The sequence below is a fragment of the Mixophyes fleayi genome, chromosome 6 (assembly GCF_038048845.1).
Source record: "Mixophyes fleayi isolate aMixFle1 chromosome 6, aMixFle1.hap1, whole genome shotgun sequence".
NCBI lineage: Eukaryota > Metazoa > Chordata > Amphibia > Anura > Limnodynastidae > Mixophyes > Mixophyes fleayi.
The window spans coordinates 202,637,007-202,651,969 of record NC_134407.1 but is presented as its reverse complement, the minus strand read 5'-3'; the positions used below and the strand labels follow the sequence as shown (position 1 = coordinate 202,651,969).

Sequence of the window (14,963 nt, the reverse complement as noted above, 5' to 3'; positions counted from 1 at the left end):
TGTGTGTGTCTGGGTGTATTAAGGTTATGTCGGGACTGGTGTGTCTCTCTGGGTGTATTAAGGTTATGTGGGGACTGGTGTGTGTCTCTGGGTGTATTACGGTTATGTGGGGACTGGTGTGTGTCTCTGGGTGTATTACGGTTATGTCGGGACTGGTGTGTGTCTCTCTGGGTGTATTAACCTTATGTGGGGACTGGTGTGTGTCTCTCTGGGTGTATTAACCTTATGTGGGGACTGGTGTGTGTCTCTCTGGGTGTATTAACCTTATGTGGGGACTGGTGTGTGTCTCTCTGGGTGTATTAACCTTATGTGGGGACTGGTGTGTGTCTCTCTGGGTGTATTAACCTTATGTGGGGACTGGTGTGTGTCTCTCTGGGTGTATTAACCTTATGTGGGGACTGGTGTGTGTCTCTCTGGGTGTATTAACCTTATGTGGGGACTGGTGTGTGTCTCTCTGGGTGTATTAACCTTATGTGGGGACTGGTGTGTCTCTCTGGGTGTATTACGGTTATGTGGGGACTGGTGTGTGTCTCTGGGTGTATTACGGTTATGTGGGGACTGGTGTGTCTCTCTGGGTGTATTATGGTTATGTCGGGACTGGTGTGTCTCTCTGGGTGTATTAACCTTATGTGGGGACTGGTGTGTGTCTCTCTGGGTGTATTAAGGTTATGTGGGGACTGGTGTGTGTCTCTCTGGGTGTATTAACCTTATGTGGGGACTGGTGTGTGTCTCTCTGGGTGTATTAACCTTATGTGGGGACTGGTGTGTGTCTCTCTGGGTGTATTAACCTTATGTGGGGACTGGTGTGTGTCTCTGGGTGTATTAAGGTTATGTGGGGACTGGTGTGTGTGTGTCTGGGTGTATTAAGGTTATGTGGGGACTGGTGTGTGTCTCTGGGTGTATTAAGGTTATGTCGGGACTGGTGTGTGTGTGTCTGGGTGTATTAAGGTTATGTGGGGACTGGTGTGTCTCTCTGGGTGTATTATGGTTATGTCGGGACTGGTGTGTCTCTCTGGGTGTATTAACCTTATGTGGGGACTGGTGTGTGTCTCTCTGGGTGTATTAAGGTTATGTGGGGACTGGTGTGTGTGTCTGGGTGTATTAAGGTTATGTGGGGACTGGTGTGTGTCTGGGTGTATTAAGGTTATGTGGGGACTGTTGTGTGTCTCTGGGTGTATTAACTTTGCATATGAAAATCACGGCGTCCGCAGAGGTTTAGCATGTTTTAAAAATACATATCTGTTTTGTGGGAAGAGAGATTAACATATTTATCAGGTGGAAAGGGTGAAATTATATGGCGTATGCGGAGCATTCTTTTTTTTGTGTGTCTGTGTTCTGCAATGCACTGTGGTGCTAGACATGCCGCCTCTGGGGTTTTCACCCTCTGGTGGTGGCGGTATACATCGGCCCTCTCTGTTGGACTATCCCACAGGCTACAAGTTGCCAGCCTGCCCCTGCTCACTGTATTATTCTATCAAAGTACTAATGTTCAATTTCTTGCTGCCTGTATTACAAGTGATTATGTACAATGTAATTCTGAATATTCATAAACATATCTGATGCAATGTATTTTGTACATGCATTGACTGCAGAGCATTGTATAGACAATATAGGACGTTATATAAGTAGCTCATAAATTCATTGTCTGTAACATAAAACCTGATCTTCATCCTTCTTGGATAATGTTAATAGTCTGCTCATGTCTTCTCTAAATTCATATAGATTTCCTGTCAGCGGCATAGACCCATCGACTGCTCAGTATTCATCAGGTCATGAGACACCAGAGAGATTATCAGCATTTAGACTTTTAGACTCCCCTGTATGCATCCTCAGAATAGGTTCCCATTCTGTATCTGATCATACAGGTTTCAAGGGAGTTTTGACACAAGTAAATTGTATTACAAATGAATTGTGACCTTCATATGTTTTGTTTTCATGGACCTAATGCAGTTTCTTTAGATTGAATTAATACAGAAATGAATCATTCCCCACACTGGTAAACAGGACTGACATTACTGAATGGAGCAGGTTACTCTTCCATCTTTACAGCGGGCTTGGAGGAATTATTTTAATATTTGCAGTGTGACTATAAACAGGTCTTATCTTTTGTGTTTAACCCTCTAGTACTTGTACCATTATAGCAGGTGTAGAATTCAGGAGCCTGTCAAATAAATCTGGAAGCCAAGTTGAGCTCTAATGAAGCCAGTCACTGAACCTTGCAGAAGTGACCCTGGTCTTGGATGCCAATCGGTTTTGGGTGTTGTGGTTGCCTGTCTAATTCCTGTCAGTCTGGAGTATACATGACACTGTAACTGGGGCTGTTCAGCATTTGCTGAGATTACGCCTGGTCTCTTCTGTTTGAGCCACATTGTTTCATCATCATCATCATCGCCATTTATTTATATAGCGCTACTAATTCCGCAGCGCTGTACAGAGAACTCACTCACATCAGTCCCTGCTCCATTGGAGCTTACAGTCTAAATTCCCTAACACACACACACACACACACACAGACTAGGGTCAATTTGTTAGCAGCCAATTAACCTACCAGTATGTTTTTGGAGTGTGGGAGGAAACCCAAACAAACACAGGGAGAACATACAAACTCCTCACAGATAAGGCCATGGTCGGGAATTGAACTAATGACCCCATTGCTGTAAAACAGAAGTGCTAACCACTTAGCCACCCTGCTGTTTTAACTTAAACGGTTCATTGTAGTTTTCTGTGATGCCTTAAAATCAGGCATATACTCTCTTAAACAATGACCAAATAATTGTCCATCCCTGCTCCATATCCAGTGATTGGTGTACAAGTATTACAAACTAAAACGGACAATATTTGCTTTAGTATGTGGTGTCTCTCTCTCATTGGATACAAATTTAGAAGATTTTGTTAATGGCATTATATAAGACTCTGGTCTTTAGCAAACGCTGGAGATCCAGAATATAGATGTGTATGATGGATTGTGGTTTTCTAAATGTGTTCAACTTTCTTTTTTTTTTTTTTTTTTTATTTTACTGTTGAACAGGTCCTGAAACACTTGTGAGACTGCAATGACAAGTCTGGACAGCAGCCATGCAGAGAAAACACGGCAAACCTCTTCCAAAGCAACTGCACCAAAAGTGGAGGTCCAGCGCTCCATTTCCCGAGAGACCATCACCATTCGCTTCTCAGCTATTGGGAAGGAAGAGGAAGAAGAGGAAGAAAAACTTAGCGAGGACCTGGATGATCAAAACATTGTAACAGCAGTAGAAGCCAAGGAAGATCTCTGCTTTGAAACTGGTACACACTTGATAACTAGTCCTGCTACCTCTCACAGTATGGCCATATTAGAGTCTTCATCGTCACCACCACTATCTGCCGCTAAGCCAACCGGAAATACTGTCAAAACCGCTGAAGCTCTTCCCCAATCCAAAGCATTCAGTGCTGTGCCATTACCTTTGTCAACGTCCTCATCTCAGCAAAGTCTCGAAGCAATTGCTGCCAATGTCTCTACCCCCACTGAACAGAAGCCATTGCTGGTCTCTTCCCCATCCAAGACACTTGCTTTGTCCTCAGCTTCTTCGTTGCCTGCCATCTCTGGCGCAAAGCCTTTTCTGAGCTTAGTGAAGTCCCTTTCTACCGAGGGGGAGCCAAAAGAGACCACACCACCGATACGGCACAGACATTTAATGAAAACACTGGTGAAATCACTGTCGACGGACACTTCTAAGCAGGACTCGGAGACCACCTCACACAAGCCACCTGACTCGAAATTAAACCTACATTTGTTTAAGCAGTTTACACAGCCCCGAATTTCAGGCGGAGACTCTAAAACTGCCCCTTCGTCTCCAATCACCTCCCCATCTGATGGCCGCTCCTTTTTCAAGGTCACCGAAGTAGAGGCTAAAATTGAAGACACTAAGAGGCGCTTCTCGGAAGTCATCTATGAGCCTTTCCAGCTTCTCAGTAAAATTATGGGAGACGACTCCTCAAGCTATAGGCCCAAAGCTTTATCTTCAAGTGCTACAGAGCTCTCAAGTCTTTCCAGTCTAAACGGTCATCTGGAGAGCAATAACAACTACAGCATCAAGGAGGAAGAAGGAGATTCCGAGGCTGATTACTTGACCAGTGAGTCCAACCCTTCGATTGTTGAGAAAACCAAATCTCCAGGAGAACATAACAAGGATTTTGGAACAACACAGTCTACAAAGGATACTGGCCTTAAATCCTCCGCCTTGGCGCTTGAGAAATGTTCCCTGTCTGCGCTGGCAAGTAAAGAGGATGATGAGTTCACCGAGCTCTACTCTGAAGACTTTGACTTTGAAGATGTAAATGAGGTAGATCATCTTGTTGACGTGTCAGAAGACCAGGCCAGGGTTGGCTCTGTTTCCGGAGATGAAGTTGATTTGTATGTGGAACACTATGATGTACCTGTAATAACGTTATATTTTCTTGTATTGTTAGTATATGGTTATTTTATAATCCCCCTCCCTAGTTATATATCTGGACTCTGTTTGGGAATTGCTTTTGGATTCATGGCTGCTATTGCTATAATTTGGCTTTTTGCATCTCCTCGTTCTCACCAACGTCACCTTCATCCACATCACCAAGACTCATATGTGGAACCGCTGAAAATCAGTGAGCCTGACATACAGAAGGTAAGTCACGTGTTGTGTGCGTTTTAAATAACCGTATAGTTCTTGGACTTTGCTGGCCTTTGTGACGTGATCTTGCATCTCCTGACAAATGATGATGGTTCTGTGTAAAATTAAGTGATTCTTGGATCTAATTGCCCAACAAAATAGTTTGGTATTTAAAACAAAAGAATTGGCTTTACTCTGACTCCTTTGGCTAATTAACAGTAGTGTCAAGTCTCAGGTCACATTTAGCAAGACTTCCGTTCAAGGTACCAAGCAGCACAGACCAACGTTGTTCGTATTGGGCATTAGTGGTGGTTACAACCACAATAGGCCAGTTCGCACTTAGGAGGATAAGAAGGATCACAAGTGCACTTTTATGACGTCATGTGTCCATTTTTGCGCCAGTTTGCCATTTTTATTTTAGTTGTAGCACCTCCTATCTGCAAGGGGCTCAAAACGTTGTCCCTTTTGGGGGGGATCAGGGTGTTCCGTGAAGGATGCAGGCTAGTTGCACTCATTCACCCTTTATTTGCACCCACATTCTAAAAGATGTCATACTGTGACTCTGGATATTTAATTGCACTTCATTGGGTGGAGATTCCAGGGCTTGAAGGTGGCAGCAAAGCCTCTCTCCTCCTGTCAGGTGACCTGCGCACTGTATCCTCATATTTTGCTGTTTATTAACTGCCCTTTATTGAGTATTTCCCACACTGTCCCCTACTGCCCAACCCCTACAATCTCAAACACTCCCCTTTGGTATAATGCAAGTATCGCTAGGTATTCTTACGTTCATCCAAGTTTCTGACAAAATCCATAGTATAAACAATCCCACAGGAAGACACGGCATACAGTAAGTAACGAGCCCATCAGATGTTCTGTGCGGAGAAAGCAGCAGCAACTGATAAGCATCTGTTCCCATACAAGGTGCAGTGCCACACCTGATTTATGGCTGCTCTCATCTCCCGGGAGATGGCTAAAGGCTTATTATCATTATTTCATACAAACAGTGTTATCAGCCATTAGTGAATTGCGCTGACAAAGGTCAGAATGTGTAGGAGGTTCTGTTTATCTATACGGTCACGTATCAGTTTCCCTTACTGCTATCCCATCAGCGTAAGCTTTGGTAATATCTCCTATTATTCCACTATTCGCTTCCATTCTGTCCCTTTACTGGCCAGACCGTATAGTTCCCTGAGCTTGTTCTTCCTGTGTTAGGACTGAAGTGATAATACATGTGGCAGAGGAATCTGTAATAATCTAGGAGGGGAGGTAGGTTGATCATTATCCCAGAAAACAGAAGCGGACTATCTGTTTGGACTGACCAGAGAGAGTGCCTCATGTGTAATCCAAAATGGTTTTATATCCAGGATGGTCTAACCCCAAGTCTTCCTGTTGTTGTTATAACCGATTGACAGTTACTGTCATTTATAAACTGGTTGTTCTGATTTCAGAATGCTCCATTTATAAGTTAAAAGCCCTACACTCACTTCTGCTGACATTCAGTATACTCCACCATGCCCCACCCCAAGCTATGGTAAGAAAGGAGGAATGAAAATCTGTCACACAGTTTATCTGTGCAGAATCCTCCATGTTTCTATACAGATTCCTTAACGGCAGGTTTTCCTGTTGCAGTTTCCCTTTCTGTAGGGATCAACGAGTGTTTTAATTTTGAATAAAACGTTTTTTTTCTGTCACTTGTCATTGTGTTACTGACATTACCATCCGGTGCCCTCTCTGCTGTCCCATTGGCTGACAGCAGGTCAGTTCGAACTCCTATTTACAGAATACCATTTTTTTTTAGCATCTGTGATGTCATAGCAGTTTTCTGTCACGCCATGTTACTTCAAATAAGCACACTACCTATTCTTTATATACATGCAGTTTGTGCTCCTCGCATTATAAAATTAATTGCTGCTTTAAATTCAGTTGAGGATGCGTCTTAATTTTTACACGGCATTAAAATTTTAAACCGCACTGGTGTAAAAGGTAAAAATTGAAACCTTAGTAAACGGAATTCATAATGCTGTACTGTGAACCAGCTGCCAGAGCTCTTGTTGTCTATCTGTAATAAATTCGGGAACGATTTCACAATGTGTCTGCATCCCAATGGATTACTCCACCCCCCCCCCCCCCCCCCCATCCCAGCAGTGTCCTGGCTGTCAAATGATTACTAAATGAAATCCGCAGCCTTCAATGAATCATCTAATGAGGAGAAATGTACAAGATGGGATGTTGAAACCCTGCTGGCAGCTGACATTTATCATTGAGGTTGTAGGACCTCCGCACTGTGCTCTAGATTCTCCAGACACTGATCTCTGGGGATATGGGAAGCTAATTATAGGAGAGAAAATATTTTCAGCACTTCAACAGAAATTTGTCAACAAAACACAAAGTAAAATAATTTCCCGTTGATGGACATAGATATTGGTGCACAGCAGACCACATTGAGATCTCGCCAGCCAACAGTGGTGACAGGTTGAACTGTGCGTGACCATCGTAACCATTTTCTGCAATTTAAGGCTAATTGGATTGGATTAGGCAAAATTCCAGTCACCCAGTGACCTCAATTGACACGAGTGAGGTCATCAGGTGACCTGGGGAAGGTACAGCATTTCCAATGCAGCCCAGATCTGTGCATTGTGGTCTCTATATGAGTCTTAATTTGTCAGACCAGAGTTCATAGAAGAAGGCAAAATTGTTGGAAGTTTGGCCCAGTCCTATTATACTGTAGTTTGTTTTCTGAAGTGTGATCACAACGTTCTTTACAACTTTGCACTGTGGTGAATACTAAAAGTCCAATATTAATCTATGCCCATGAGAAGCTTAATTAAAGGCTACATTATATGTTTCTCTCTCCCCCCCCCCCTTCTTTTGAGCACTAGGCTGCAGATCCTGTTCTGATTCTCACTTTGTCCCACATATTTGGCCTGCTGTTCAGTAGTCTGATTCTAGGAACAGAATCCTTCTTATTTTGCAGGAGTTTGTGACTTTTTAACAGTACTAAAAGACCCCTAATGATCAAAAAACTGACCAACCGCATTGAGGCATTTGTGAGCAGCACAGGGAACATGTTAAATCATGGTGACAGGCTGGTATTAAGTAATGTTTATCTTCCTCGTTAACATCTAGTTCCAGTTTGTTGACATGAGGTTGTACAGAGAGGTCATGTTGCTCGGTTGCTGCTGTAGATGTTGTCTATTAAAGGGACCCTATTTAATCATTAAACAATGGATGAATGTATAAAAGCTTCTCATCAGACTTGGCATAGTTTGATGTTAGTAAAGCTGCCTGCAGAGCTCACCATTTAGTACAGTTTCATTATTTGCGTTCTCTTCCCAGAGCTTTCCTATCAATCTTTTTTTGGTCTGTGACAATCCTTGAGGGATAATAGCTTGGGGGAGAAGTCTAGTGGCTCAGGATTTGTGTAAAATCATTAGGGAATAGTAGAATGTCAGCAGATATTGCAGGGTCAAAAAGGTAACATACTCAACTGCCACACTTCACTCATACCGCCATGGTGGCACGGTGGTTTGCATTGCTGTGTCAAAAGTCCCTGGACCATAAGTTCAGTTCTGACCCAGGCACTATATTTGTATATAATGGTAGATCTTTTTGGCTGCTGACAAAATGGACCCTATTGTATCTGTGTGCGTTTGTATGGTAGAAGATATAGTTCGTACTCTCCAGTAGGATAGGGACTAATGTGGATGATTAAATATTCTCTGTAAATTGCTGCGTAATATGCTGGCGCTGTATAAATAAATAATTCCCTACAGAGAGGGATAGTAAGACTATATTTAGTACGTACATTCCCCTGTGCTAGGCACAGTTTTGAGTTTATGGTCCCTTCTAAGCGTTCCCTATCAGTGGCTCCTGTCCAGTTATGTTTACTTTATCACTTGATGTTTCTCTCTCCCCAGGGATGGATGAACGAGATCCAGAACTACGACCCGGAGACCTATCACGCCACCCTCACGCACTCTGTCTTTGTTCGTCTGGAAGGTTCCACTCTGCGTCTGTCCAAGCCCAACAAAAATGTCTCCCGGAGAGCCGCTTACAATGAGGCCAAGCCGGAGGTGGTCTACGTGAGCCAGAAGATCTATGATCTGGTGGAGAGCAAAGTGAGTACATGTTCTAGAAGGACAGTAAGGTTACATAGCAGAGTCTTTCTATTGAGTTGCCTTTATAAAAGATGTTTGTTTATACAAGTATTGTATCGCTGAACAATCCTTCTTCATTGTTGGCAGACATAAATGATGTATAAATTTCCTACCTTACAAGCACAAATAGTTTTTGGTCTTGGACAAAAAGCTAAAATGGGAAAACATAGCTTACCAGTTAATGTTTGCTAGGACAGCCAGTCTGTACATAGCTTTTCTGTTACCTTGGAAACTAGCCCTCCCCTTTTCAGAATAATGTAAGCCGTGTTACATTGTATAAAAAGTCAAAATATCTTTCTGTTGAGCAGCATTCATCATCCAGTGACACATACTGGAGACCACTGTACCGGGTAGGGCCCTGTTCTGGAGACCACTGTACCGAGTGGTAGGAGGTTGGACTTGGATGTGATGTTTATACTTCTGCACAATGCGCCTCTGGAAATTTTTCCACCTCCCCGCAAACCAAGGCATCCAATGAGTACGAAGAATAAGCATGCATCTTCAAGTGAACCGTCTAGGTGCACCGGTAAATGAGGTCCACTCTGGCCAAGGGGAGTGGAAGTTTCATTGCAAACCATTGGCCTAGATTTAGTAGGGACCAGTACATTTTTCAGCATGTTGAGTATTTTGCAAACCACTGAAAACTTTTAATGAGTCCTATCTGCCCTGACAGGTGTATCTCGTCCCCAAGAGCCTGGCACGTAAGCGGATGTGGAACAAGAAGTACCCCATCTGCCTGGAACTTGCCCGGCAAGACGACTTTATGTCTAAAGCTCAGGTGGATAAAGACGGCAGTGAGGAGAAAGCTGAGAAAGGGGACAGCCTGACTGAGGAGGGCAAAAAGAACATCCCCGGGCAAGATGGCACCAAGGCCACTGGAAACAAGGATCAAGTGCTCTACCTGTTTGGGAGGTCAGGCAGAGAAAAGGAAGATTGGTTTCACAGGTTCCTTCTTGCCTCCAAAATGAAGGTGGATCTGAAAAAAACAGGCATCGTGCCGGGAATTAAATCAGGTATTATTGGGGTGTATAATCCCAGAATCTAAGGCTAGTGCTTAGTGGTTCAGAACTTTCCCAATAGGATTGTCTGGCTTAAACAATCCTAAATGATATGTTGCCTTTTTTCATCTCCTGTATGTGAGATGTGTAAGGACTTATCCATTTAATATTTAATGCGATTGACCAGCAGGCATGGAGCGGTGGTGGTTATTGACGTTTATGTAATGCCAACATATTCTTTAGAACTAGGAGCAAACACAGTAATAAAACAAGAGGGAATATTAACAAACCAACAGAGGTAAGAGAGCCCTGCTGGCAGGCAAGGCATAGGAAAACAGGAATTGATACATGAGGTTAAATGCAAAATAAAAGTCTTTAGTGAGGTTATATGATCCAAACAGCAATGTTGGTTTAAGGAGTAAAAAGTATAAATGTGCATTTTCCTTTTTTTCTATAAAGTATTTTTATTGGTTTTAGAAACACATAACGATATGGTACATACATTTTGAATCTAACTAAACAGAGACTATCTGATTAAGACATAATCATGTTTATACAGTAGGATATAATAGCTATAAGCAAGCAAAGGTCACTAGTTGTTAAAAGATAAAATTCCATATATATATGTAAACTCAACATATCTATAATTTAATGGTATTCAGCACAGTGACATCATAGGCTGTATATCAGCATTATAATGCCATATTGCTGTGCAGGGCTGGCATAATCATTGGCTGGCATGCCAATAAGAATGACACGAGGTAGCATAGGGGTATCATAACTGGCTTTCATCTCGCTCCTCTCACCCCCGAACCGTCTTCATGAGGATGGTTAACAAACTGTGATCTATACCAGGGATGTCAAATTTGTGGAGAACCTCTCTACTTTCATACATGAATCTTTCATGTCTCCAAACATCATTTACCAGAGCAATCTAGTCTGAAACATCTGGAGATTCAGCTGCCATCCATTCTCGTGCTATGATCACCTACACAAGTGAGGTTAAATTGAATATATATTTGAACAGTATCTTATTATAGTATTTCTCGAATGTTAAACCAAAGAGACAAACGCGTGGACACACTATAGGGGCAACCTCTGGTGTCGATGAAAAACATCACTACAATGCTCTCCAAAAGGTTCGTACCACAGGACACTCCCAAATCATATGCCAAATGGTGCCTGAGGGAGCCTTGTATTTGGGACAATGGGATATAATAATAGTAATATTTAATAAATGTACATTTTCAGTGAACTATGTAGAGTGGTGGCAATCAGGTGGATTAGATTAGGGAGGGTTAAGGAGGTGGTTCGGAAATTTGAAAAGCTTGCCCAAAAGAGCTGTGTTTTCAGGTAAAGCTTGAAGATTAGGAGTCTAGGGGATCTTGGTTGTACCAAGGAGGTAAATCCATCAAATGGGTGCAGTCTGAAAACCGTCCCATAACCGGGAATGGGAGCAAGTAATCCATGTGGATTAGAGACGCAAAATAGCTAGGCCGAGTTAAGATTCTGAGACAAGGGAAGATATATATGTTGGTGCAGATTTCTTAATGAATTTGTATGTTTGTAGGCTTCTTTTAGATTGGATATGTTTAAAGTACCAGCAACCAGTGTTAGGGGAAATTTCAATAGTCCATGCTGGAGACTGAGCGTATGTATTAAAGTTTTTGCATTGTATTGTATGAAATACATGTGTGTTCTGGAGATGTTTCTACGTGTGTATAACAGAATTTGGACATGGAACAGTTCTCAGGCCTCCAGGGTAGAGTTTATTGTTGTGTTCTCATCAGAATCTGGAGAAAAAATTATTAGCTCAGTGTTTGACAGATTGAGTATGCTGGCGAGCGAACATCTAGACGAAATAGCAGAAAGACCTCCAGTAACGCGAGCCAACACAGATGGTGAATGATCCGGAGCGTATAAATAAATTTGGATGACCTCTGCATAGAGATGATACTGAAATCCAATGAAGTATATTAGTTTTCAAAATGGTATCGACAGAGAAGAGCACAAGACTCCAATTGATCGAGGAAGAGGTAGATCCAGAAACCAACACTGAAGGAGCGGTTTGGTTAGTAGGATGACAATCGGTATAGGACAGTGTCCGGTAGACTTAAGGAATGCAGCATTTGTATGAGATGCAGCAGAGTAATCCAGGATAATAAGAAGGGAGTAGTGGCCTAGATTTTGATTGATTCATTAATTAACATAATCAGTGCAGTCTCTTAGGAGTGCTGGAATGTACGCTTGACTGAAGAGTCCAATAGGTTGTGTGAGGAAAGGAGCCCTGTGAGGAGACTGCTGGTTAGCCTCTCAAGAAGCTTTGGATGGGCATGGAAGTTGAGATGTGACAGTATTCTGATAGTTTGGATCATAAATATTTGCTTAATAATGACTGCCACATGCTTGAATAATGAATGATAGGTGCCAGTGGCGAAAGAGAGATTACAGATTTTAAATAAGGCTGGGATGACTACCGGAGAGATTGATCAACATATATATCATGTTATAAGGTCGAGTGCAAGGGTTGTAGAGTGGGAGAAGAAAAGAGTAGATTTGATCCCACAAATGAAGATTGGATGCAGGAAAGGAATTGAGACGGTAATTGCTCGGAGAAGAGCATACCATGCCGTATTGGATCCTATCAATTATGTCCTTGAAGCTGGAGCAAGCCCTTGGGCAGTGATGGTGGTCAGAGGGATAGGTGTGGGAAGGTTAAGAAGAGATTTAAATGCATACAAGAGGTGTTTGGTATTCGATGACTGAGCGTCCGGATAAGGACAGGAGAAGGTAGAGATTGGACGAGGAGCTGCTGCAGAGAGGTGGAAAGTTATTGAAAATGAATAATTGAGCTTTCTGTAGGTATGAGGAGGCTTGGTTGTGCTTGAGTGCAAAGAGGTTTACGTGGTGTAGAAGGTATTGCAAGTGATGGTCAGCAAGAGGGAAATAAGAGGTAAAGAAATCCGAAACTGAACAAAGTCTGGAGAAGACAAGATGAAGGCAGTGAGAAGAAGAGTAGGTCCACTGGGAGAGGCCAACAGAGGATGTTGAAGAGACTAATTTTGGTGATATATTACCAGCTGCTAGAAGCTGAAGGATTGAGAGGTAGAGAAAATCATTGTAATATTTAAAAGGTTTTATTTTGTGGTGATAGGTTGAGGCTATCACAGTTAAGGTATGTCCTAAAAAGAACTTGTTCTCATTGTGAAAAAAGATCAGCCTCCCCCAATGCTTGCTGTGCCTGGGAAAGAGCATGAAACGTCTTCCTACTATGTGCAAACACATACTGATCCTTGCTCCCGGTAAGCCTCCTCCTCCATGCGAGACAGAGAATCTGTAATGTAGGAGGAAGGCACAGAAGAGTGAGCGTGAGAAATCCTGTGCTGTATGCAGAAGCTGGCTCATACTCACTCCTGGGTAGCGATCTCCTACATGATTGTGAGGCAGAGGTGCTGTGACGTAGGAGGAAGGCACAGAAGAGGGAGCATGAGAGATCCCTGTGCTGTATGCAGAAGCTGGCTCATACTCACTCCTGGGTAGCTATCTCCTACATCAGGGTTTCACAAACCCAGTCCTCAGGGCTCCCTAACAGTGCAGGTTTTCTGGATCACATGTGACATAATTAGGACCACCTGTGGATCTGTTACAATGTGTCAGTCAGTAATGAATACACCTGTGCTTCAGCAAGGAGATATGGAAAACCTGCACTGTTAGGGAGCCCTGAGGACTGGGTTTGGGAAACCCTGTCCTACATGATTGTGAGGCAGAGGTGCTGTGATGTATAAGTAAGCTGCCCGGGAGCGAGCATGAAATATATCTGAGATGTGATGTGGAAGGAAGGCATCCCTGAGCAAGCACAAGTCCATCTCTGTGTATAGCACAGAGATATTTAATCTTCCTTTTAGGACATACAAGGCACAATACGATGGGTTAAGTCTACCTGGCTGATTGTTTGTCTCCCCCAGGGCTCCTGACACACAGCAGACAGAGCAGCCAGTCCGGGATCCTCTCGCACAGCCGGAGCAGCAGTAAGGGTAGCATGGATGAAGTCATGTCCCAGCCCCGGAACAAGGAGCTACCAGGAAACATCAGGCAGAAAATGCTGCTGGATTACAATGTTTACATGGCTCGGTGTATCCCGCAAGAGGAGAGCAGCCCAGATGAGAGCCCGGTACACAGCGTCAACAGCAGTCCAACTGCAACCAAGAAGGTGAGGGGCTTATTATGGTGAGGATGGGGGCAGATGCTTCTCCAGAGAGACACAGTCTGATCTATGGGTTACTAGGTATTCTAGGCTGTGCAGTAATAAATAAAATAGAGCTACCTGCAGCAGTTTCCAAATATATAGGGGGGGGGGGGTGTACTTATGAAATATATGATATAAATTAGATTGAGGCAGAGTTGACCAATATAAAACTTTATAAATAAATATTAAAACCAATTTATGGGAGCCAAACATTCCAAATTACAATATATTAATGTTAATGGGCCAATGAATTCCAATAGAAGTAAGCTTATTTGATGAGGTTTGTTAAGCAGCTGGATACTAGATACTATAAAGCGATCACAAATGGTGTTGAAGGCTCAGTACTCCATGTTAGCCTGACATAAAAGAGAGGAACTGTAGAAAGTTAGTAACAAGGTCTTCCGATCAATCTCTACAGTGCTTTATTTCCTAATCCGGTATATGGTGGAAAACGCTAAATCGCTTGTTATGTAAATGTATTTGTTGTGTTCCATACCCCAATGATTATCAGGGTTTAAATTTAGAGCTCTTTCAGGATCGTTTTGGGTCTTACTACTTACAGGCATTGCTTTTACGTCCTTTTTAGAAAAAGGTTTGGTTTCTCTGAAGCAAAAGAAACACTATTCCCAATGGCTTGCCTAGTGCTTAAAAGGAGTACCTTACGCGTTTCATCACGGTCTGTGATTTCTTCCTGTCTCTGAATCACAGACAATGATGACGTGTGTAAGGTGTTCTTTTAAAGGTTATTCAGAAACAGTGAGATATCTTCACAATATCATTAACCCCTGCACCAATCATGATTAGTATCCCCTCAATTCTGCATTATTATTATTAACCCAAACTCAGATCGTACATAGCGCCACCTCCGAGCAAGTTTAAATTCCACACGCCAGAATACCGGGCCATGTGCATGGGATTACGGTTTGCTCATATCATG

At 42.8% G+C, this 14,963-nt stretch overlaps 1 protein-coding gene across 3 annotated transcripts in view; it reads left to right on the top strand.

Annotated features, from left to right (window-relative positions):
* The window catches only part of TEX2 (testis expressed 2), a 49,179-nt gene that overhangs the window by 20,031 nt on the left and 14,185 nt on the right, over nt 1–14,963 (top strand). For all 3 annotated transcript variants that reach the window (XM_075178099.1, XM_075178097.1, XM_075178098.1), the window contains exons 2-5: nt 3,029–4,640; nt 8,543–8,743; nt 9,456–9,795; nt 13,746–13,990. In XM_075178099.1, the coding sequence (XP_075034200.1) occupies nt 3,054–4,640; nt 8,543–8,743; nt 9,456–9,795; nt 13,746–13,990 (2,373 nt within the window). In that variant the 5' untranslated portion in view covers nt 3,029–3,053. The remainder of the gene's footprint in view (nt 1–3,028; nt 4,641–8,542; nt 8,744–9,455; nt 9,796–13,745; nt 13,991–14,963) is intronic.